This window comes from Anas acuta, chromosome 6, assembly GCF_963932015.1.
Source record: "Anas acuta chromosome 6, bAnaAcu1.1, whole genome shotgun sequence".
NCBI classification, from domain to species: Eukaryota; Metazoa; Chordata; class Aves; order Anseriformes; family Anatidae; genus Anas; species Anas acuta.
In genome coordinates, this window is record NC_088984.1 from 18,809,602 (window position 1) to 18,832,988 (window position 23,387).

General features: G+C 35.1%; 1 protein-coding gene across 2 annotated transcripts; it reads right to left on the reverse strand.

The window, feature by feature from the left end:
- Window positions 1-1,066: 1,066 nt before the first annotated feature.
- SLC38A11 (solute carrier family 38 member 11) lies at window positions 1,067-23,343 on the reverse strand. 2 transcript variants are annotated; one of them, XM_068685618.1, is made up of 12 exons: window positions 23,208-23,343; window positions 21,474-21,591; window positions 21,004-21,078; window positions 19,677-19,811; window positions 18,344-18,409; window positions 16,595-16,701; window positions 15,974-16,053; window positions 8,533-8,603; window positions 7,364-7,525; window positions 5,526-5,638; window positions 4,749-4,880; window positions 1,067-3,637 (listed from the first exon to the last, which is right to left on the reverse strand). In XM_068685618.1, exons 1-12 carry the CDS (start codon window positions 23,250-23,252, stop codon window positions 3,392-3,394), a joined length of 1,350 nt encoding a protein of 449 aa, XP_068541719.1. In that variant the 5' UTR covers window positions 23,253-23,343; the 3' UTR covers window positions 1,067-3,391. The 2 variants fall into 2 exon arrangements, with proteins under 2 accessions (XP_068541719.1, XP_068541720.1); XM_068685619.1 differs by lacking the exon at window positions 23,208-23,343 and adding an exon at window positions 20,400-20,500 and having other exon boundaries at window positions 21,474-21,538.
- Between the last annotated feature and the right edge of the window lie 44 nt (window positions 23,344-23,387).

Consider the following 23,387-nt stretch of genomic DNA (forward strand, 5'->3'; position numbering starts at 1 on the left):
TTGTTAGAAGAATTTAGAATTTTAGAATTGTTAGCCAATTCTAAAAAAAAATAAATCCAAACAAATGTTGCTACAGACCAGAACTCGTGTGGTTTTTTTGTTTGTTTGTTTTAATTAGAAGTCCTTGTAATAGATCTACTATAAAAATAAGCCTTCTGTGCATTGTGCTTGTTTTACTCCACAATAAAGGACTTCTTCCTCCTTCCTGCTATGGGAATGTGTTTAGTCTCATGTTTTGTACTTACATTGTTCAGTCTATCACTTTTGCATCTTTCTCTCTACCTTCTATTCAGCGTTCACACCAGAAACAGAGTCCAATTACAAACTCATACGACATTTTTGTTCACTTGTCACAAATACTAAATAGTTAAATCCTTTGCCTATCAGATCCAGTTAATGTGTGTGATGAGATAAAAACTGAAAGAAATACATAGTGTCCATTTAGCAAACCTACTCCATTTTGCCCCCTCCACAGAAAAACTTGTGGTGGAAGGAAAATTCCATCTCTAGAGGGTCCCTGGTAATATACAAGGTTTGCCCATCTGCCAAAATTTCAGTAGAAAATATTTTTTAAATGTCTGTAATTAATAAGAAGCAGACTGTTATAGAAAGTAAGAAACTGTCTGTGCAGCCCCTGTAGGAATGGCAATAGTACATCTGGTGTCCTGAAATGCCTTCTCAGCTGGAAAGAAGGAATTCAGAAGAAATAGTGAGTCATACTATCAGCTTTTGATGTGAAAACCCTGCCAGTGCATGCTTGTGGAACTTTGCTGTTCTTCCTCTGCCTGGACTCCACGAAGACCTGTCACTGCAGTATGTTTGGATTTGAGGATATTGCCAGCACTCCTTTAGCTTCTGTGCACAGTGAATTTCTGGATGTTTGAAGTGCTATGATAGTGGTGAGATCTCAATGAATATGACAAAACTAAAACAAATAGATTGTACTATTAATAAGCCAAAAATAAAACATTAAAAAAATACACTGAGCCAATCAAGAGGTTGTGATTTATTTGGTAAATAAACTATGCTAAAAGCCTCTAGCTTACCAATGAACCACTGTTGTAACTACAAAGCTGAAGCATACTCTTCAGTGCAAAAACCTGTCCAATAGTACAACACAAGCTGTAACTAGTTTTTGTAACTAGCTTTCATTCACTCTTGGTGAGCTCCATTAAAGCTGACAGCTTGTAAATTGCTGCTTTTGCCTTATTTGTTTAGTCAAAGAAAGGCGATATTTTGGAAGCTAAAATTAAATACATTCAACTAGCAATTCTTTAAGGTAGTTGAACTTTCTTTGGCATCATGCTTCCTTTAAGGTTAAAATGTTCTTTACTACTGCATTGGGATATCAGTGCTGTCATATTTAAGACTTAATTTTTTTAAATATGTATATCCTTAAATGCTTTACGTACTTCCTTTGATGATAGCTACAACTCTGTCTTTGGGAGTTTTGTTTCCAAAAAACATTATGACTATTACAAGCTTTATTGTGACAATAAAAAGGTGCTTATTTCTTTATTCAGACCTCATAGGTCATAAGAAAGTATATAGGAGGTTATTATTTGCAGTTTCAATAAAGACAAGTTACACTAATAATAGTGGAAAGTAAGGAACCATAGCTTCTATAAAGCCATTAGCCAAACTGCAGTTAAGTAACTTTTTCCATAATGTCTGACTTCTCTTCTTACAGTATACTTATATCTGGGAGAGCCTCACCTTTATCTGGCAAGTTTATGATCGAAAATCAGTGAGCCATCTATGATTATATGGTGAAATGAATACAATTAGTTTTGGCAAAAGAAATTTAAGAGCAAAAGAAGCTTTACCAGCAACACAAACTTTTAACTGACCATTACTACCTTAGTCTTTGTATGTTCAGGTTACAAAGCATCACAATTTCTTTAAATCTTCACATTTAAATCATCACATTTCTTTAAATCTTCATTTCTAAGTTAGTAAGGCATAGAAAGTCCCAACCATCATAAAAAAAGAGGTAAACATGAATTAATATCAAGATAAGACTCAGTAGAATCTGAAGTTGAAGAGGCAATACTACAACGCATCCTACAGATTATTCCATTGACTCATACTTAAAAACAAAGATTACAATTAATACTTTAAACAAGGTAACATACTTCAAGCAAAAGAAATTAAAATTAAAATAATTGGAATAACAGAAAAGCTCAGAAGTCTTTTCTGATTTGTCAGAAACATCTTCAGCAGCTATCATGAGGAAGTATTAACTAAGTTTAACTCCATTTCATGTGGAAAGAAGGGAATATACTCACACATCTAAGACCAAATAAGCTATTTTGTTCCATCTAAACTGGTGGAAAATATTCCAGTAACAGTAGCAGGTGCCTGGGCAGCAGATGAAGCACCACCCTCAAAGCTGACTCTAGCTAGGGAAATCAAAGAATTGCACTACCAATCTATCTCTAACAGATTTACAACACAGGGGGAAGGAGGGAAAAAAAAAATCCACCCTCACAAAAAAACCCTCAGCCTCCCAAACAAGTTCAAGCTACACATGCCTGGTATGTATCAGTGCTACAGTATAGTTTCAGAACTAAGTAAGGTTATGAATGTAAAAGTCAAGCTGTGATTGTTACAAATATCATTTTCTTCTCTATCAATCTTAGAATTTGTACAGAGAATATTTATCGCAATCTTTTAAAATTCACCTATATGGACAGATTCATGCAAGATGTTTTAATAAGAAAACCAATAATTTTAACAATTACGGTTGAATTATATCAGTTACAGTTCAATTATAACATAAAATTGCCCTTAACTGGAAAGCCAGTAAAAGGGATGCTTTCAGCACTAGAGAACAGTTACTGCAAAATCAAATACAGAATTAATATTTTTTTCTTTTTTTTTTTTTTTTTTTTTTTTCAATTTAACCACATGAGTTTAAGACACAGAGAGACCCAGACATACGCTTTTTCATGACTTGAAAAAAAAAAAAAATACTATGGTATGCTAATAAATATACATTTAATCATTACAAAATTAATTAATAAAAATTAATAAAAATTAATAAAAGCAATGAAACATGGGAAATGTTTACATTCCTACACATTTCACCTATAATTTTTAAGCTGCATTGGTGACTCACTACCATAAATTAAGCTTTTTTGGAAGGTTTGCAAGTTAAGCAAGTAATGTCTACTGCAAGACACCTCTGAAAATTTGTTTCAACGGTTAAAAACTAAGTTTTTCTCAGAAAAAATGATGGCAACATAAAATATATAAATACAGTTGAACAGATTAAAATTATTAGTGCATAGGAAAACATGAAATCTTTGTTCCAGGCACCTTTAAACTGGAATACATGTATATGGCTTGCTGGAAGACACACCTGATCTCATTCAGATTGGTGTGTTACCTAAGGGGGAAGTGTACTGTTGTGAAAAGAAACATTACTAGAGAAGCAGTAGAACATTTCTTTTCCATGGCTACATTCCTGGGGATGCAAGAGAGTCAAAACAAACCCAACTGTCATCACTAGCACACCAATAACAAGAATCAGGCAGGATATGAGGTTATCCGAATGGTTCCACCGCTCTTTGGACAGCTTTAGATAACACGCTGTTGGGATGATAAAAACAAGTGGGGTAGCACTCAGAACTCCCTGTGTGTGGGAAACAACAAGAAAACCCTCATAAGCATGTAGATTTAGACCTGAAAAAAAATCTGAATTTGTAAACAGCTATGAATAGACCGACGCAACAGTAAAACTGGATAATAAAGGCCTTTTCTAGTATTACTAAATAGAAAATGTTCTTTTCCAAGTCACATATAGACACATATGTGCACACATAGTTAAATAGACTCATTATACCAACATTTAGATATTTGGCCCAAATAGGCACATATGGATGCACAAATGTACATAATTTTATTGGTGTATATACACAGGCAAGTTTTCTGCACTTGTGGAAAAAAAAAAAGAAAGAAAAATGATGGAAAAGAAATTACCAACACTTGCCATGAATAAGAAACCAAACCAAGTGGACCACTGTTTATTTTGAGACAGTGATAATTTGCAAATAATTAACTCAGAGGAAACTATGTAGGTAATTATTTCAGATAGAGGGTAATTGGATAGCTTATCTGAATATTCAGACTGGTTCTATAATATTAGTCCAAGCATGTTCTGCTAAATCATTGCTACAGAATCACTTATTACTGCTCAGTTGGCAGATAAACTGCATTGTGGATCAGAGCAATGTACACGTATTGACATGTATCATGTAGTGTAAAGAACAAGTTGCTCACTTCTGTTCCATCAGTTTCAGGTACCTGTGCAATAGATGACTTGAAATTGTCATTGAATGTATGGACAGGAATGTAAGAAGACAATTCTAAAATAATTCCATAACGAAGCAAAGGCTGCCCTTAAAGTTTTCTTCATCTTCTATCTATATTTCCACATCTGATTTATTAAAAATATCTGACATGAAATTGAGGGTAAAATATTACAAATGATGCTTAGCATAAATGTAGATTGGATTTTGAATTATTTCCTTGGTTAAAAGAACTTTTCTTCCTGAACTTCCTTCTTCAGTTACACTATTTACAACCACTGAACAATTCTTTTTTTTCCTACTAACACTTCTATCTGAGTACTATGCTGAATTGCATAAGATTTTTAGGAGAGCTACAGATTTTTCTGAGTTCTTTTATAAAAAAAAAAAAAAAAAAGTGATTTATTAAATAGAAGAGTATGCAGGTTCACTTACATTCAGCTCTAAAACTATTCCAAGGCAATCATACACCAACGATACACCAGTTGCCACAGCAATGATAATTACTGTGACAACAATATGGAAAACCGTTGAGAGGTTCCCATGGAAAAACACATTGGCAATCACCTGGAACAGAACCACAGTTTTAAACTTTGATTTTGCTCTTTATTTTAATAACCAGTTTATAACAAATCTCCTAACCTTAGGAAGCTAAAAGAATGGGTGAGAATATACCCACTGACCTTTGAAGCTTGCTTCAAGAAAACATCTTCATCTGCTTCCAAAACTAACTCATAGAAAGCATTACTGAAATTGCAGAACACTTTCAATACTGGCTTAATTATATCTGCAGGATTTATTTTCCTCTCATTTTCCTGCTACAGAACAAAACCAATTGCAACCACTGATTGAACAGGTGGATTTCCTAGATAGAGACACTTTCACCCAGCAAAGCTAGTAAGCATGGTTAATGTGTTATTTTTAGCTATTCAACATAATGATGAGAGTAACATTTATAACAAAAATGGAATTCTATGCAGACTTTATAGCTGTTATTATAATGTTACTTTATATATTAACAAGTATAACATAATATTACCAGAATCTCAACACTACAGATACTACCCTCATATTCATTGCATCAGCAGAATAGTTATCTGTTGATATTTATTACAGACCAGCCATTGACTTCAGCCACAATATGTATTAATAATGTTATCATGTTATTAATAATATCAACATTGTTAAAGGGAGAACGTAATAAATGCTTACCTCTCTGGTAACAAAACATTCAAGGGGGAAGGTCAGAATTACAGTAACTCCATAACAAAACCTCCCAAATGTAGCAAGGTTGTCATCTCTACAGTAGTTTTCAAATATATCTCCTGAAGCACAGCAAAACATCGATTAGTTTGAACTCACGTCATTTTCTTATTTGCAAACTGGAGTGTAAGTTAATGGAGTCACTAGAGTAATCGAGACTTCCTGTTCCCCTTTCCTGATACATCAAGAAACTCCAGTTACAGTCAAGTTACATTCAGGAGGAATCTTAACTTGCTATTAGCAGTGTTTTTATTTGAAGTAGTATTTACATGTATCTTTCAAAAATATTTTAATATATTTTAATATATATGCTGTCCTCCCCTTAGCATCTATTTTATATGAAATGCTGTTATTTAACTCAGTACAGGACAGAGACAGCTTGTATATAAAATATTTAATTTTAAAATGTAAGTCATCTAACAAGAACAGTTAATACCAGGAAGGCCAGGGAGTTACCTCTGCATAACTGCATCTCCCTGATACTATCTAACCATAGCTGGTAAGCTACAATGAAGAATTTCAAATATTCTGAGCCTGAAAGCCCATTATAAATATATGGATTATTAAGCAGTAAATCTTTTTATATCTAGCAACTAAAGCATTGCAAGAGAATTTAGATCATCTTGCTTAGTGGTTACAGCAAAGAATCTGGAATCATGATCCATCAGGCACAAGAAAAACTGCAAGACAGTAATCAGATGATGTACCACATCTTTTCTACCTGTTTATTATACTGTCTTATGATTTACCACTTTCAGGATCACAACGGCACTGAAGAAGGAATAGGATGTGCTTCAGAGAAGATATCTGGAAGATTTTGATAGGAGAGACAGAAGGTAAGATGGAACCTGTCTACAGTAGAATCATATGCTGAGGGATTGCTGCAGTCAGAGCTCTCTATATATGAAATACCTCAAGCCAGTTTGCACTTAGTCTGCCTACAGTTGTGTCTAGGCCAGCAACTTATGTTGTACGAGCAGTACTGGAAGGAGGAAAAAAGGAGAACAGATCAACTAGTAACCCTCACCCCACAATTCCTCGGTTCTCAGCTAAATGCTGCATTTCTTTACAAAAGGAAAAAAGCTCAGAAGCATTCTCCCACGATTTGGAACAGCACTATAACAGAAAAGCTGATTGTTTATGCAATGTGTATTTTTTCCTTGAGGAACTAATGCACTGAACAATATAATACTTTTTTCTTTCAAAAGCACTTTTTTCCATTTCTTTTTAAACAAAATCACATAAAATAGTATAATTATCAATACATGTTATGTATTATATTCATATATATACACGCATACACAAAGACCTGCCAATAGCATTACACTACAATGGCTGTTGTAATGATAGGAAATATCTAAGTCAGAGCTAGGATGCTATATTTGCACAGACAAGAGAAGATACAGAAGAACATACAGGAATGTGTATCCAGGCACCCTAAAAAAAAATAAAAAATCAAAGTTTTTCTTCTTCCTGCTCTCTGTTATAGGACCATGTGGCTAAGTTACAGATGTTTAGTCCTCATAAGTATTTGGATGTGGAAATATTCAAAGGGGATTTTCACTGGTTAGGCTTCCACTTGGGAATCTGACACCTATTAGCATATAGCTGACATATTTGTATCCCATTTTGGTTGATAGGTAACTATAAGGAATGTCTGTCCTAGCTGTTTCTGTCCATGGTAGATATAAAAATGTCAAGATCTTACTAAGGTATTAAAAACAGAACTCAGAAATTAAGTGTAATGACTATAGAAAGCACCAAAATTGAGGGACTGAGCAGTTTACCTTCTGTGTATCCTGTAAAAGTCATGTACCCACATGCAGCAAATAGTACACTGATAACAACAGCAAGGGAAACAGACACATGTGTGATTCGGGACCAGTTGTTTAATGTGGGTTCTTCCAGAGAGCCATATATTAAAAAGCTGTTATGGTGGCAGATGAATGCTGAAACACACATGACATTTAAAGCATATATATGAATTCATGCACACATGCATATAAAATAAATTAATGGAGTATATATTCCAAGGTAGGGGAGACAGTGCAGTTTGATACCATTTATTGTTAAATACAAATATTAAATCTGCACTGAATAGCAAAGATAAATGGCTTGAACTTTTACTTAATTGATTTGATGCAGGTTCATATTCATCCTGGGATATAATAATGCTGATTACATTACCTTGAAATGCCATGTTGTTTCTTCCCACTCCCCTATAAGAAGCGGAATCTGCATTCCACTTACAGTTTTCTGCTCTTTTGCATGAGAACACAACAGCACTTCAGAGATTCTTTCAAACCCACAGAACCATTTGCTACTTTCAGACATCCTATGACATCCATTTTAGACAGCAGCAAATATAGGGAGGCCTCATATTGTCACAGCATTAACAAGAGGTGAGATACAATGTCCCCCAAGCAGAATGGGTTTTACAATAACAATAACGGAGGTGAGTCGAGACTCATCTGAATGGTTCATTGTTGAAATGGGAGGTGACAGGCACTCTATAATGTCTCACTCTATAGTGAATGTATGCATCTCAGTCCAATACCTTTCTGTTACAGTTTACCCAAGAAAATACAGACTGTTCAGAGCCTCCCCAATTTAGGAACTAGACTAGCACTACCAATACAGGTGCTTTAAAATATGAAATATAAACTGGATTCACATGTGCCATGCGCTATCTCTGCTACAACAGCAATAGCTTCTATGGCAGGATGGACAACAGACTGTGATAATGCCTTAAATTGTAACAATTAAGTTCACCTATGGATAATACAAAAATCAACTCCAGCTTTCCATAAACCATCTTAATATGAATATATGTATGTACATATAATAAAAAAGTAGTTAAAACCACACAATTTCTAGGTTTAAAAAAAAATAAACACACAACACATTTTTTTCCCCGTTGAAGACTGAAAATACAAAAAAATAATAAAAGACTTACCAAATGACATCACCCCAACGGCTTGTACTGCATTTGATTTTGCAAATATCCATGCATTTTCTGATTTGGGTCTAAAACAGAATTTAATAGATTACACTCTTTTCAACCATCAATTATTAAAAATAATTTTAAATACTATGCTGTGATACAGAATTAGTAATCAGAACTCCAGAGCTATCTGAATTAGGCCAGTATTCATCAACAATAAGCTGAAACCAGGGAGATGCCCTTCTCACCTTTCTTGTTTTGATTAAAGTATTCCTGGAACCTGTTTTTTTTTTTGCAGCCCAAACTGTCAGCTTGTTTCAGCAGCCAGTTCTGTAAATAAACTCTTCAAGTCACCATTCATCAAGAAACAGTAACTGGGAAGGTAAAAGCTGTTACTGATTCCGACTGAGGTTATCTCAACCCAAAATCTAACACTATTCAGAGGCAATTTTTTCCTTTGAATTTGCACACGTAATTCATGGAGTCTAGAGATACTTTTTTCCCCAAGGTCACAAATCAAGTGAGGCAGTTTGTCTTTATTTACACCAGTTTCAGCTACTCCTCATCTTAAAGGAACTGTGCTAGTTCCCAAAGGAGTGACAAAATATATTTTAAGAAAGTGGATGGAGACTCTTATACTCAGGCAAGAATGTAATATCCTCTATATCTGCTCCTCTAAGACATGCCCACAATTTTGGACTTTGTTAATAGTAAGCCTTAGAGGAGGGCCACAGAAAACTGTCAGCAATCTTCATTAAAACCCACTTGAAATACAAATTATCTGCATAAAGAGCCAAAAGGAATGAAAGAGAACGGCAGGAAATATTCCTTCCCAGACCTGCAGTTTGCCAATAATATCAAATGAAATTCGGTATCAAATGAAGCCTTATATTTGTAATATTGAAGCAAAAAGCATGGGTGCAGAGAAATTTGCTTTTAAAAAGCATGCTGCTACTACGATTGCTCCATTTTTACTTAGAGGCAAAGCAGCTGCCACCTGAGGCCTTATCTGCTGTCTTCCTTCAAAGCAGTATGACAATCAGCTCTGTGAAGGTAACATTGGGAGCTTTGTCTCTCCCTCTGGTACCTAGGTGGTTTTGACAGCCATAGTGGCACATACTATACTAGATTTCATTGCTGCCAAATTTTTAAACATAATTAGAAAACAAGTAGTTGTTTTTTGTTAGTTTCCTGTTTGAGAACTCATATCTCACTATATCTTGAGAACTCAAGTAGTCATGGCTTCCTTCTCCATATTAAAAACCTGATTTCTGGCATCCAATGTGCATTCAGCTTAGACTTAAAACAACTTTTAGGCTTTTAAGCTATAACCTTAATTTCAAAGTCGAACAGGACCTGAGCATCAAAATAAAGCTTAGGTTTTTTTTCAGCTTGGATGCAGTATACATTTTTGACTACTCTAACATACAGCTTCTAGTCTTAAGCACCTGAATATGGCCCTCCTAAAATATTCTCAGATTCAGAAGCAACGTAGATGCTGTAAAACACTGTGAATGAAATAGGTATCGTGCATTTGTTTTATGAAATAGGAGATCTGACCAGCTACAGCTGTTGTAATTCATTATACAGAGTAGCTTCCTTTACTCATATGAAATCAGAGGCATCAAGTTAGAGATGGTTGTGGATAATTCATATTCATAATTTTGAATGGCTTTTTCAGGAAACTATTCACATCTCAAAGACAGTAATATCACAAAAAACAGACTATAGGAAACAAATCTTACAATTGTTCTGTTCTATAACCACTAGAAGTCAGCTTTGAAATCAAACATAGAAAATGAAAATTTGTCCTAATGCCCTGTACAAAGAATAGTTCTAAAATGCATAGAAATAAAGAATGCTTTTATCTGAAACACCTCTTGATCAGGTAACCACAACAGTTTCAAACATTTTTTCTGTGAAAATAGCACAACCCATGCAACAATATAGCCATGTTATAAGTTCCCTATAAATGGGATTTAAACATCAGAATGGAAAAAGCATGTAGATTTCAGTTGAAACATCTTGGAAAGTGACCAGATATTTTAGGAAAACATCAGGAGCTAGTTTTCCACCTGCACAGCAATAATATATGCACTGGCAATACGCAGACTGAAATAACGCTTTGTGGCTGAACAGCAAACCAGATTAGGAGTACTATCTTGGAGGGAGCTGAGCAGCAAAAGAAAAAATCCTGCTTATTTATCAATGTAAGAAGGTAAACTCCTTCCCTTTCCAGATCCGTGATTTGAACATTGCCAGGGAATTGCCATGTCTTAGAACACACACTGGTATGGACAATAAATGCAACAGAGCATGACTCAGTATTTCTTACAATGTTATATACTCCTGCAGGTTTTTTGAAAAGCATTTCCAGACTTTGGAAATACAGACCTCCCACAGATATGCTACATAACTAACAAGTGAAAGTAACATGCTAATGGGAATCTGTTTGAAATAACAAATATCAAACTTCAAGCAACATATTTGCATAACAGACTTTCATACAATATATGCTTTTAGGTCAAATACAAACGTGTTCACAAAGACTTGAGAAATTCACAAAGAAAAGATCCATTAGTGAATATCATGGTCTAGATATAAGAACACTAGTCACATACAGATGAGGGTAAACATACATAAAATTTATATAAATGTTTGTCTGTGTAGACAGACATACACAGGCTGACTGAGTGTATCAAAAGAAAACCAGGTAACTCTATACCTGTTCAAATCTTTCAATCCTGGTGCTGCTGTTAAAGACAGGTCCTTGTCAAAAAGAAGACGAACAAACAAAACATTGTTCTGACCCAGTTTGACCTACTTTCTTGCTAGGAATTGTTAGGGGATGATTTCAGCTGCTGCTCACAAGAATAGCAGTAGCTATGAATATCCATGAATGATAAAAAATAGCTAGCTTACTGCTCCACGCTCAGTGTATAAAAACCACAGGCTATGCCTGCACAATTTTTTTTTTTCATGCCGGAGAAGCAGCAGGAGGATGAAACAAACATTTGTGATGCTAAATGCTCTTGGTTAAAGCTGTGCTATCTGTAGTATAAAGTAGTTGAAATACAACACAAAAGTTGAGAGTACGTAACTCTGATTCTTGGAACATAAATAATAAAATATTGAACAAAAAAAGACTTTCCAAGGGAGATACTGGCCAGGAGAATCTCTCAGCTGGAAGTAAGACAACAGCAAGACAGGCTGACAATTAGAATCATCAGTGGGAAGGTAGTGAAACCTAGTGGTGAAGAAAGCCTAGTGGTTAATAAAATAAGGCTCTACTCAGTTCTCAGTATACTTAAGGAAAAGTATAGCATAATAAGCATGCTAGTGAGTTTAAAAATGTTAAAAGTGTTTTAAAGAGATTGGTGTTCACCAATGTAAGAAGAGGTAGGAGAATACGAAAAGAACAAACAAGCCAGGCAAAATCTAAGAGTTCCTAAAGGAGTAAAGGCATTTAATATCCAGATCCTGAGTAAGAGTCAGGCAAAATTGTTTGGCAGCCTACAACAGCAAGTCTTCTATCTTGTGTAAAACATTTACAGTAGACTAGTTCACATCACAAGGTCTACGCTATGCAGAAATTTTCTGTCATTTATGTAGAAATGCTGCGAAATGTAGTACAGCAGAATGCATCAGAAGCAAAATATCTTAAAAGAGAGTAAGAGAAACCTACATCCCTGATCTCAACCGCACCAACAGGCACAAAGCACTGACTGAAATAAAATACAGTTTCTAGACAGGAAATAAATCTATGCATTTGAGAGGGGAGCTACATGTTGGAATGAGCAAAACACTTCAGTTGTTTTGGACTGAAGAACAGTGACAGACCACAAGTTTATTTTAACTGCTGGTTTGCACCTCATCAAGGAATACATGGGAAATAAATTCATGTTTAATTCAATGACATAGACACAAAAATGTAAAATTTCATTTTATTCTATTATAATGTAAAATATTTTTTGTTTCAATTTACACTTTTAAATTTAGAGATACTGAATATAACTTCAATCAATATAATGGGACATAACACAACAACTTTGAATCTCATATTAGATAAAGTCACCTTGTTTTTTAAAGGACATAGACAAGGTTAAGCAATACATCAGCCCCTCCTAATTACAGCTGCTTTAGTCCCCTTTTTTCCTTAATGAACAACTGACAGGTCTGTAAGCGTATGGTAGCTTAGGTTTTAATTATTTTTTATTATTATTATTATTTTTTAATTTCACCAAATTAAAGTTTAGTTTTGCTCACTGTTGGCTTATATATATGAAGGAAAGAATCAACTTTCTACTTTCAAGTTATTTTACTGAACACTTGGTGTTTCATCGCTGTGATCAGATGCCATTTAAATAATTCTCATGTCCTATTTATGCGTAGCAGATGCTCTTGAAGTTTTTCCTGTAGCTTTATGTAAAATGCAGACACTGACATCGTGACATTCTTCCCAAAAGATGATCAAATTTATCTATCTTTATAGGATATATAAAGTATTTCTTTTTACGGCAAGGAATGTTAGTTTCATTTCTGAATCATGAAGTTACTTTACGCAGTATTAAGAAGTATCCACATACATCTACAGTTAGAGTTATTTCTAATACATTGGTTTTGATCATAGTAGAAAAACACACAGCTACCAGCAGGGGGAAATAAAGCTAGGAATAGATCATCTGAATGTATTTTTATCTAACATCTTAAACTATTTAGAGTACACTTTGGGTCCAGAACACTGAATTTTATTTGCAGACATATTATGTCCTTCAGACAACAATCACAAGAATTATATTAATCACAAGCAAAACAAGAAAAGAGTAGCTTAGCTTCATTTGTTATAAGAGAAAATAAAATAAACCAAGTAATACTTCAACAGAAATTAGTTATTGTTTTCCCCTGAGAGCTAACAAGGAAGTAACACTCCCAAAATGTCCCTGAACAACTCCCTCAACTCCCACAGCAATTAAAAAATAAAACAAAAATGCAACACTCCAAAGACTCATAATTGCTGCCTACAGTCTCAAACACATCAAATCATTACAAACAATAGTATTGTTGCTTTGCTGATGGTCTAACAGAGTAGAAGATTTCTGGAAGGGAAATATTCTGTCATCTTAATATTACTTTCCATTAGAATCTGAATGGCACTTAAACAAAATTACAGTTTATCATTCCTGCACCCCTTAACACAAAGTAACCTTCACTTTCAAAAATCTGAAGTAAAAGGTAAGTGAAAAGTGCTCAGAGTAATTATCACAGTGGCAAGACTTTTGAATGGGATTCCACTAGACACTGATCTGAATCCAATACTTCTGAATGTATTCAATACTAAGAAGATGGATCGAAAGCATCCTTTGTAGAAAGCATGAAACGTGCAGTTAGCACAAGCATGCCAGATAACAGGCTGAAAAAAAAAAAAAAAGAAAGAAAGAAAAAAGAAATCAGAAATATGTTGACAAACGGAAAAATCAGCTGATAAAGTAGGACTCCGTACTTTAACAACAAATTCTACAGTTATGCAGTTACAGATTTCAAGAGAATGAGATGGGAAGGGACGGGGAGAGGGACATGACTATACCACAACCCAAACTTCACAAGAACAGAGTAAAAGAAAGGAAAGACTGCTATCTCACTGTTCTGCAGAGAAGAGGGCTCAGTGTTTCTATTCAGTTACAGACTTGAGGCATGTCCACAACAGTATGTCATTTTGCAAAAAAAGCAAACATCAAACCAGACTATATAAACAGGAACACGACAATCCCCAAGAGATAGTGAAAGGAACCTCGAGACACTGTGCATATAAGATACATCAGACAATGCAGTAAAGACACCACAATCTCGTTGCTGTTTACAGAGAAGTTAAGGCAGCCATTTAGAATGATTAGAGGTATAAGAAAAGACAAGATAAGACACTAATGGAAATGTTTGTTTAGTCTATAGAAAGCAATACCAAAGAGGGACAAATTACAGCTTTTTACGGGTTTTTAAGAATTGGAAGAGGAAGGAATAATTTGCTTTCCATATTCACTGTGATTAGGCCACAAAGCAATGAACATGAAATGCAGCAGGAGAGACACCATACGCAATTCAGAAAACTTCCTCAGGAAAGGCTGGTTAAGAACTGGAATGGAAAATTATGGAGTTGCCAAGAACAAACTGGACAATTACCTGTATGCAGCAACAGATCTACGGTCAGTTCTGTCATGTTACACCAGTAAAAATTAGATATTCTCTCTTGACCCCATCAAGAATTCCTATGGCCATACAATTATTTTATTTTATTTTATTTTTTTCTGCATGACAGATCTGAGATTTTCTAATCAAGATTGAAATATATATTTATATATTATTTCATTATTCTCATTACAAAAAAAATGGCATAACTTAACAAAATATTATAAGAGGACTTATTAAAACTTAAAGTTTACATCTGTTTCAAACTGTAATATACAGTAAAAATAGACATTGATAGAATTATTGTGAGTTGAGAAATTGATAAGTTTATCAACCTAGCTTAATTTATGACAACAAGTATAAACGCAAAAACGGAAAAATCTCTAGAATTAAACAGTAAGACTTGAATTTCTAAGAAAGCATCATTACTTATTGTAAGAAAAAAAAGACATGCACTACTTGTATTTCCATGCAACACCACTGTTAAAAGGATTGTTACCATAGTAACAGGGTCAGGAGTAGCCACTATATACAGCTTCCTCTTTTGACATGGAATTTTGAGATTTTGCTTCCAAATACGCCGTTAACATGGTAAGACAAACATGTTACTTAAGAATAACAGGGGTAGGCTGAAATTCCACACTATTCTGAGTGGATCATTTCTACAGGCGATGGCACTTCTCTGGCACAACTTTAGAGACTGCTATTAACTACACTACTTTAAGAGTACAAGTGATGCAAAACAGTTCTGCATGTTCATATTGTTTTCTCAAATGACAGAATACAGTTTTTGTTATTGTGTGGTTCACTTGTTTTCCTTATTTGTATTCAATTTTAATTATGAAATCATTGTATCAACAGAAGAAGAAATTCTGCTAAGATACTATCTATTTTAAGATTACAGATATAGGTCATCTGACAGTAATGGACAAAACTGAAGACTTCTCAAGTTATAGGCAACCTCACACACCCTTTCAGGAACCAGCTGCTATTAGAGATAGCACATGTAATTTCCAATTCATCTCTAGTGTTGGTTTTTGTTTTGTTTGTCTTTTGAGACTTTTGGTGACTTTGCTTATGTGAAATGGAAGAAAAAAGATAAGTAAGTTTTAGCAGTTCATTTTGTATTGCTATTAGTACAGATATATTTCTTTAAACAACTGTCTTTATCAAAACACCCATGCTCCAAAACTATGCAGATAGAATGCAAGACTGATATAACTGGTTATGTATGAACAAAAATTAACTTTATGGCAAGTATAAGAATACTTACACCTGTGGTCCCAATGTTACTGTCCTCACCATCACAATAACCAGGATGACAATGGTTAAAATCAGAGAAATAAGAGATACCTGTAAAACAGACAACACACAACTTCAGTCAGTAAGCTGCTGAAAGGTTCTCCTCTTAGCAGCCCAACTTATTTTTGAAAAAAGAATTGGTAAACAACTATATTTCTAAATATCATGTCAAATATTTATAATTATGAGGCTTGTCCTATACCATCACCTTTTTATTTGTTATTCTTGTTGAATAACTAGCCAATTGCAACTATTTGTCTAACTGTAAGAGATGGTTTCCATTTAAACATCTGTAATCAATGGTGCTCAGCATTTCAAGATCAGGCCTACATCACTCACTGCTTAAAAAAAAAAAAAAAGATTTCTACTAACAGTAGATGGAAAAAATCTAGTGATTCATGTAGGAACCAAAGTTTTGCTTAAACTATTCGAAGTTCTCTGATATTTCTTGGGACAGAAGACAGTCTGAAATTCTAAAATATTTAATATGCTCTAGAGCTGAATGGAATTCAAATACATTAGGTCATGACTGGCACTTGTTTTCTAATGGCACAGAGAAAAGTGAACTAAATCAGCTGCTATTATGATTTACCTTTCCCAATTTTGCTATGTCACGATATAAAGATAAAGGCAAGGTAAAGATGATGGTGGTAAGAAGAATTATGAAGTGACGATCTGTAAGTATATTATCCGGACCAACTAAAATAAAAAGAGAAAGAAAATTATTCCGCTAAGAGACTGATATAAGGAATAGATTAGTTGCATTCAAAGGACTAGCAATAACAAACTTTAATGTTGACCAAGCTTTTATCTCCTTTATTCAAAATAAGAAAGTGAAATGAAGACTAGGCATTAACTAACATAGGGGAAGCCATACACAGCACGCACATAATCACCAGAATTCTGCGATTTTAACCTACAATGCATAACACGAGTGATATATCAAACTTTGGAAGTACGACATTTGAACATATAGATGAATATGAATTTCTTTCATCATGCCTGGGTCAATGTTGCCAGACTGCAAGTCTAATGAAAGAAACATCTAATGTTTCTTTCTGCTATTTACTGCTGAGGATTTTTTGACAGCATTGAGATAGTCACTGTTCTGTTGAAGATACAGAGATTCTTAAAGAATGATCCTAAAGTTCAATCTGAGTGGTTCATTTGAGCACCTCTTTTCTTGTTGTCACCTGACCTCCAATTGAAAATTACAGATTACTACATGAAGGCAACAACATCATAACAACCTCTGCAATCAATTGAATTATTCTGCATAACCGGTGTTTTTTTTCCAAGCCTACTTAACATGAAATATCTCACTTTTAGTCAAATTAGAATGAATGATGTATCAAATTCTAGTCAAATTAGAATGAATCAGCTTGCTGAATGATTTTGGCTGGAAAGGGAGTGGCAGTTGATATGAAAATATAGTGTACAGTTCCTTTATCCTTTGGAACATCATAATGCCTTTCCTCCAGTCTTCCCAGGCAGGTGAAAAGATGTGACACACTGTTGATTCCTCCCATTAAAGAAGTCATATGATTATTAGATATTATTAGGTATTCACTTTCACTATCAACCTGAACAGAGTGTGAGAATTCAAACTGAATTCCACATGTTGCAGGTTTCGCCATCTGAAAATAATAATCTCACCTAAGGAAATCAAACAGTTCATAGAAAAACTAATTTCCAGTTCACTCCAGACATGCTCTTTTCAGTTTAATTTGCCAGAGAAAAGTGTTTAAGTTTAGCTGGCTTTGTGATGAAAAAGATGACAAACATGCACACCAATGGACTCCACTGATTATGCTGTGAAAATTTACAGCGGCAGAAGGGTAAGAAGCACCTGAATTAAGATCTTTAAAAGTTCTTACAGAATACTAGAAGTTATATATGCAGTTTATGACCAACTATATAGATATAGGTAAGTAAGAATTAAATCCATTACATTATTTGCAAGTCATCCAGAATTGTTCACTGAAGTGCAGTTTTAGTATTCAAGTGTAGCACATTCAACAATATGACAAAATACAACCTTACAGTCATATCACTGTGAAAGACTTCTATGTGCTTAGTGCATTGATGCACTTAATCTTTACTGACAGAGTCCAACGACCTAAGGACTTATAGTCCTTAGGATTTACAGTTTTGAGTTTCTTTTTTGTTTAAAAAGCACTCATACAAACATGATTTAAATTCTTAACTTAATATTTAAGAGTAATTCAGACCCAAAGTAATAGGTAGATATTACTTCAGTCTGACACCGTATAAGCCCCAAAGACGCTACATTTGTACCTAATAATTCTTTCCCATTCTGAAATTTTTAAATGCATCTTACCTCCAGGAATTCTCAAAAAAACTTTAGTTAAAGTGTCTCCTGTTATTATGTTGTAACTAATCATAGCTTAAAGAAAATAAAAAATTGTTAGTACAAATAAAATAGAGAACATTTGATAAATATTTAAATACATGTACTCTGTAGACCTTAGGATTATGCTACTATCACTCTTGTATGAATTCTAGCTAGCACCTAACAACTTTTAAGATTCAGGCTTAAAACGAATGTTTTAACAGTCCCCTTTATTTATTTTTAAAATATACTGCCTGAGAAAGAATCCAATCTGACAAGCAAGGCCACTGTGCTGTTTTCCCATATAAACTTAATTCAGAAGGGACTAAAAAAGGATTTTAGAATTGCCTTGTTCATTTCCAACCTCAGTTTTTGGTCAGTTTATCTCCAAATTCCTGTTTCAATTAAGTTATGTTCCTGTGTTAATAGAATCAGTCCTGGAATCAAATGCACAGGACTTCCTAGCTCATGTAAAAGTTTGAAATCTTTCCACCAGAAGAAAGGAGAAAAGATGAAGATAGCAAATAGGGACTTCCATTCCTTCCTCTCATTAATAAGAGCTGTGACTTTAATACTCATATTTCATTTGTATCTTATTTTACACTGGAAGTACCTGTGCTACATATGAAAACAAATTCAAGCACATACATTTGCATAACTAGTTCCAAGGTAGAAATTGAGAACTTTACAATTCTTTTTTACATTCTCTATGAAATAATAATCACACTCTCTTAAGTCAACACTAATGGATCAATATATTCATAGGTAATTCGCACTTTCAGTTCATGGGATGAAGCTTGATGAAGTAATTCATAGGAAGGTGCAATGCTGTTGCCCACAGTAACACTAACCTGACTTGATGAAAAATCTTGTCTACCTAAAATAACATTAAAATGACTTCTGATTGACTAATCCCAAAGGGAAAATTTTGCTCTGGGACTCTGCAGGCACCAAATCCAGTCTCTTGGTGTCTGTAATCCTTACCTCCTGTAGTCCCGTATGAAACGGTGCATATCAGATTCCTCATTCTAGAAGAGTCTCCCCTCTTTTTATTTCTCATAGCTACTTTTGTCGTTAACTTTTAACTGTGTGATCCCAGATTTCTGTGTTGTTACATTTCACTTAATTTCTATTATTCTGGTCCTAAGATTCATTGAATTCTTTTCATTCTTCACTACTCAACAACTATTTATTTAAGGAAAGAGGCATATACAGTATATTCTTTACAGAGTTCTTAATATTTAAGAAGTGAAAGAATAAGGTAACATGGAAAGTCTTATTATTTATAAAACATGAAAATGTATATTTTATGTGATCTTACCAATAAATGGATATAAAAATTGAAGAGTTGAAAGAATTAGATAACCTATAAAACCGTATGTTTTTCTGACCAGCTCTTGATAGCTGTTGGTACTAGAGAGATTTCCTCCTTTGATCAGTAATATAATGGAATAATCTGTTAAAAAAATAAAATTGTTAAAGACAGCACGAACCATCTAGCAGGTACTGTTCTTTTCTACTCCTTAAAAAAAAGTCTGTAAGGGAAAACAACAGCATTGGGAAGAACAGTGAGGAAAAATCTTTTCAGAAAGAATTTAAATCCACCAAGATCTGGAGCTGTAGGCTCATATGGTAAGGGAATTCTGCTTTTCCCACTAAGGGAAAGCAGAAACAGCCTCATTTTAATTAGTGTCCAGTGTAGTTCAATGGAAAACTGTTAAAAGCACCAAAAAACAGAAAATTAAATTAACACAGAGGTATATAAACTAAATATAACGTTTGGGTATATCCTCTTAGTGGATAAAACATGAAGAATGTCAGTGTCAATTTATATTGAAAACCACGGATAGAACCATTCCCTTCTATGAAGCAATCTGCCGTGAGACAGAGCTGATGTCACAGATGGAATTACTCTGAGACAGTATCTCAACCTTTTATGAAGAATAGTATAAAATGCTGCTGTTATTTGAAACTATGCTTTAGTGATCATTTGAGCACCATGGGATTTTCCAGTCTGGATTAGTTATAGCGCAGAATTTATTACCTTAGAGTAGATGTCTTGACAGACAGTAGCTAGACCTCGTCTATTCCTCATCTGGCTTTCACTTAGCTTGTAATCTATGCTGCGATAGGAACAGTTCCTTTCTGTGAACAGTATCAGTGTTTATTATCTTCTAGGAATGACTAAAATTATGAAACTTTCAGACTTTACAATTTATTTTTGAAGGTAAATCAATGAATTTTTGATGAATGATATTAAAATATTCAAAATCATAGTACACCCAGAGATTTTAATTCTGTGGTACATTTGAGTAATACAATCCACTCAAGGTTCAGTGTCTTAGATGAAAAACAGCAGACTAAAATAGGTGATTATGAGACACAAATAAGAGCTATTCTTCCAAATGTCACTGTGACCTAGTCGAAGAAACTAGGCTTCACCAAATAAAAGGCACACAAAAAGCAGCTTTATATGTTGTACAGTATAATTCTCTACTTTTACTAATCTGCTCAGGGGATTAGTGAGGTGAGAAAAAAATTCCTCATTTTTATTAAGTCACAAACATGATTAAGTTATCATGAAGCTCAAAATCATCTAAACTTTGCAAGACTGATTTTCACTTTACAACAAACTGCTTTTACAGTACCTGTGATATAGGCAACTCCAAACAGAAGCAGTACACCTAAGGGAAAACCAGCTTCTTTCATTGAATATGGCAACCCTGTAAGCAAGAAAGCATTTTTGAACATTTACAAATATTTATTTGTGATGACCAAAATAATGAAATATTCAGATTAAAATAAATTCTTTCAGTCTTCCAAACTGGACCATCATGCTTAATCAATGTGATTATTTTTAGTAGACCAAGGGCTGCTTAGCCACAAACCTGAGTCAGCACCTGCTCAAACAGTACTCCGGTCATTATGGCAGAAAAGGCTGAAGGGTACTTACTACAGTGAGACCTGATCTCAGATGACAACGCTGGATTTTCACATAATAAAAGAATAGACAAAAATCTTCAGCAACAGCATCAGAAAAATAAGAGGACAGCTTTTCTCAACACTGAGTAGTCATGCATGTATAAACAAGGATGAATAATGAAGAAAATACACTTACCTATAATGCCTGATCCTATAATGGAGTTGATAATGTTAAATCCAGCTGATGCCAGATTACTCTTTCCTCCTTTATTCCTGAGTTTACTAACCAGAGCTGTTTGGTCATCTGTTTCTATCTGTTTCAGAAAGACAATGATAGAATTAAATATGAGAACAAAGATTATACATTTAATATAGCTGATTCAGAAGAAAACAAAAAAAAAAAAAAAAAAAAGCTTTCATAGGTTCAGATTTGTAGAGGTATTTTGATAATTAAATCCTTTTTTTTTTTTCTTTTCTTTTTTTCCTTCCCCAGTGAGAAATCAAAGGAGTGTTAGGCATCTAATTCCTTTATAAGCCCGGCCGATAATCTTCTGTACTTAATTCTTCTCTGAAAAAAAATATAAATGGAAGAACAGAAATCTATATAAACTGAGAGGTAGGCTGTTAAAGAGCTTTTTAGTCATAATTAATATTTCTGCCTTTGGAACAATCAGTTTTGAAAATAGTTTGGCTAATCTGACTGGTCAATAAAAACACGCCCCTAAGCTAAGGGGAACAAAATCAATTTCAAGTCACTAGTAATGTATGCCAACACCTGGTGATGTTCGAATTGGCTAACCTCACAAGGTTTCTATGGAAAAGTCTGGTACAAAGTAGAGTTTGAGGCACACATTTGTAGTTAGTGATTTCTCCCCTTCTGGCAGTAACCAATGGAAGGTGCCCAGAAAAAGTATCTTGACCCAGCTTTCAACATTTTGTGTATCCTGGTCTTCTTGAGGCAGACATGTCCTTGTTGTGTTACATTCCTCAATGGATTGCTCTTTCAGTTTGCCCTTTTTTTAAAATTGTAAATGTAAATGTAAATTTTTTAGCAGTCCTGTGGCCACAAGCTCCATGTCTTAAGTATGCATCGTATGAAGAGACAGGTACTCTTCTTTGTTCTGAATTTGCCACTAAATATTTCCACTTGGTGCTACAAAAATATTTACATCATCACAGAAAGACCAACCATCACTTCCTAGTTATCCTCTCCATACCATAGCTAGTTTTACAGTTAACATCCTTCCCCTGCTCTTTCTGTTGCAGAATTATGAGTGGCCCATTTTAGTTCACTACTCATTCGTGCAGCAGGAGCATCACTGTTATTCTCTCATGAAACTTTAATACCTTCTGTACAGCACACGTGGAATTGTACTGAATAGAAGAGTCCAGTTCCCTCATTTCAGTCATTACTAGAAAACGCATACAACGTGAATACAACATTTGCTGTACAGCTCATAGACTCCTTCATGAGTCTTGCCCCCACCACACAGATGGGCTCTTGGTGGGGCTTCCGCAGGGACCAGCAGAAGGAGCAGTAGACACAGCACAGCTAGGGTCACACCCATGGCAATGGGCCACCAGGACACCAGGTGCTTGAGCTCTGGAGAGAAGCACAATTACAGCTGTGTCAAGAGGCCACGGTTCTGCTATCTTACATGAGTAAGACCCATCCGCTAGCTTTCTTTTTTTCTTAACTCCACTTCGTATTTAGGACTCATTTCTTCCTCACATGAGGTAGAGCAAAAATCAACCGAGGTGAGAAATCCACAGCCACCGTCAGTGCCCTCCAGGGAGGCATATAATAGCAAAAGCAGCCGCGGCGCCCCTCAGGCTCCCTACGACGAGGGGCTGCGGGAGACGCGAGGAGAACCGCCGCCTCCCCCCGCACCTCACCTCACCTCACCGTCCCCAGTGCCGCTGGGCTCACCTGCGGAGCAGCGGCCGCCGGCAGCTCCGGCCCGCCGCGCTCCATCGCCGGGGGGACGCGGTGCTTCCCTCACGGTGCCACCGAGCTGCTGCAGTTCGCCGCTGCTCCCTGAGCCCTCCCAGAGCCCGGAGAGTCAGAGGCGGGCGAGTCCTCCCGCTCCACCCGGGGCCGCGGGGCAGC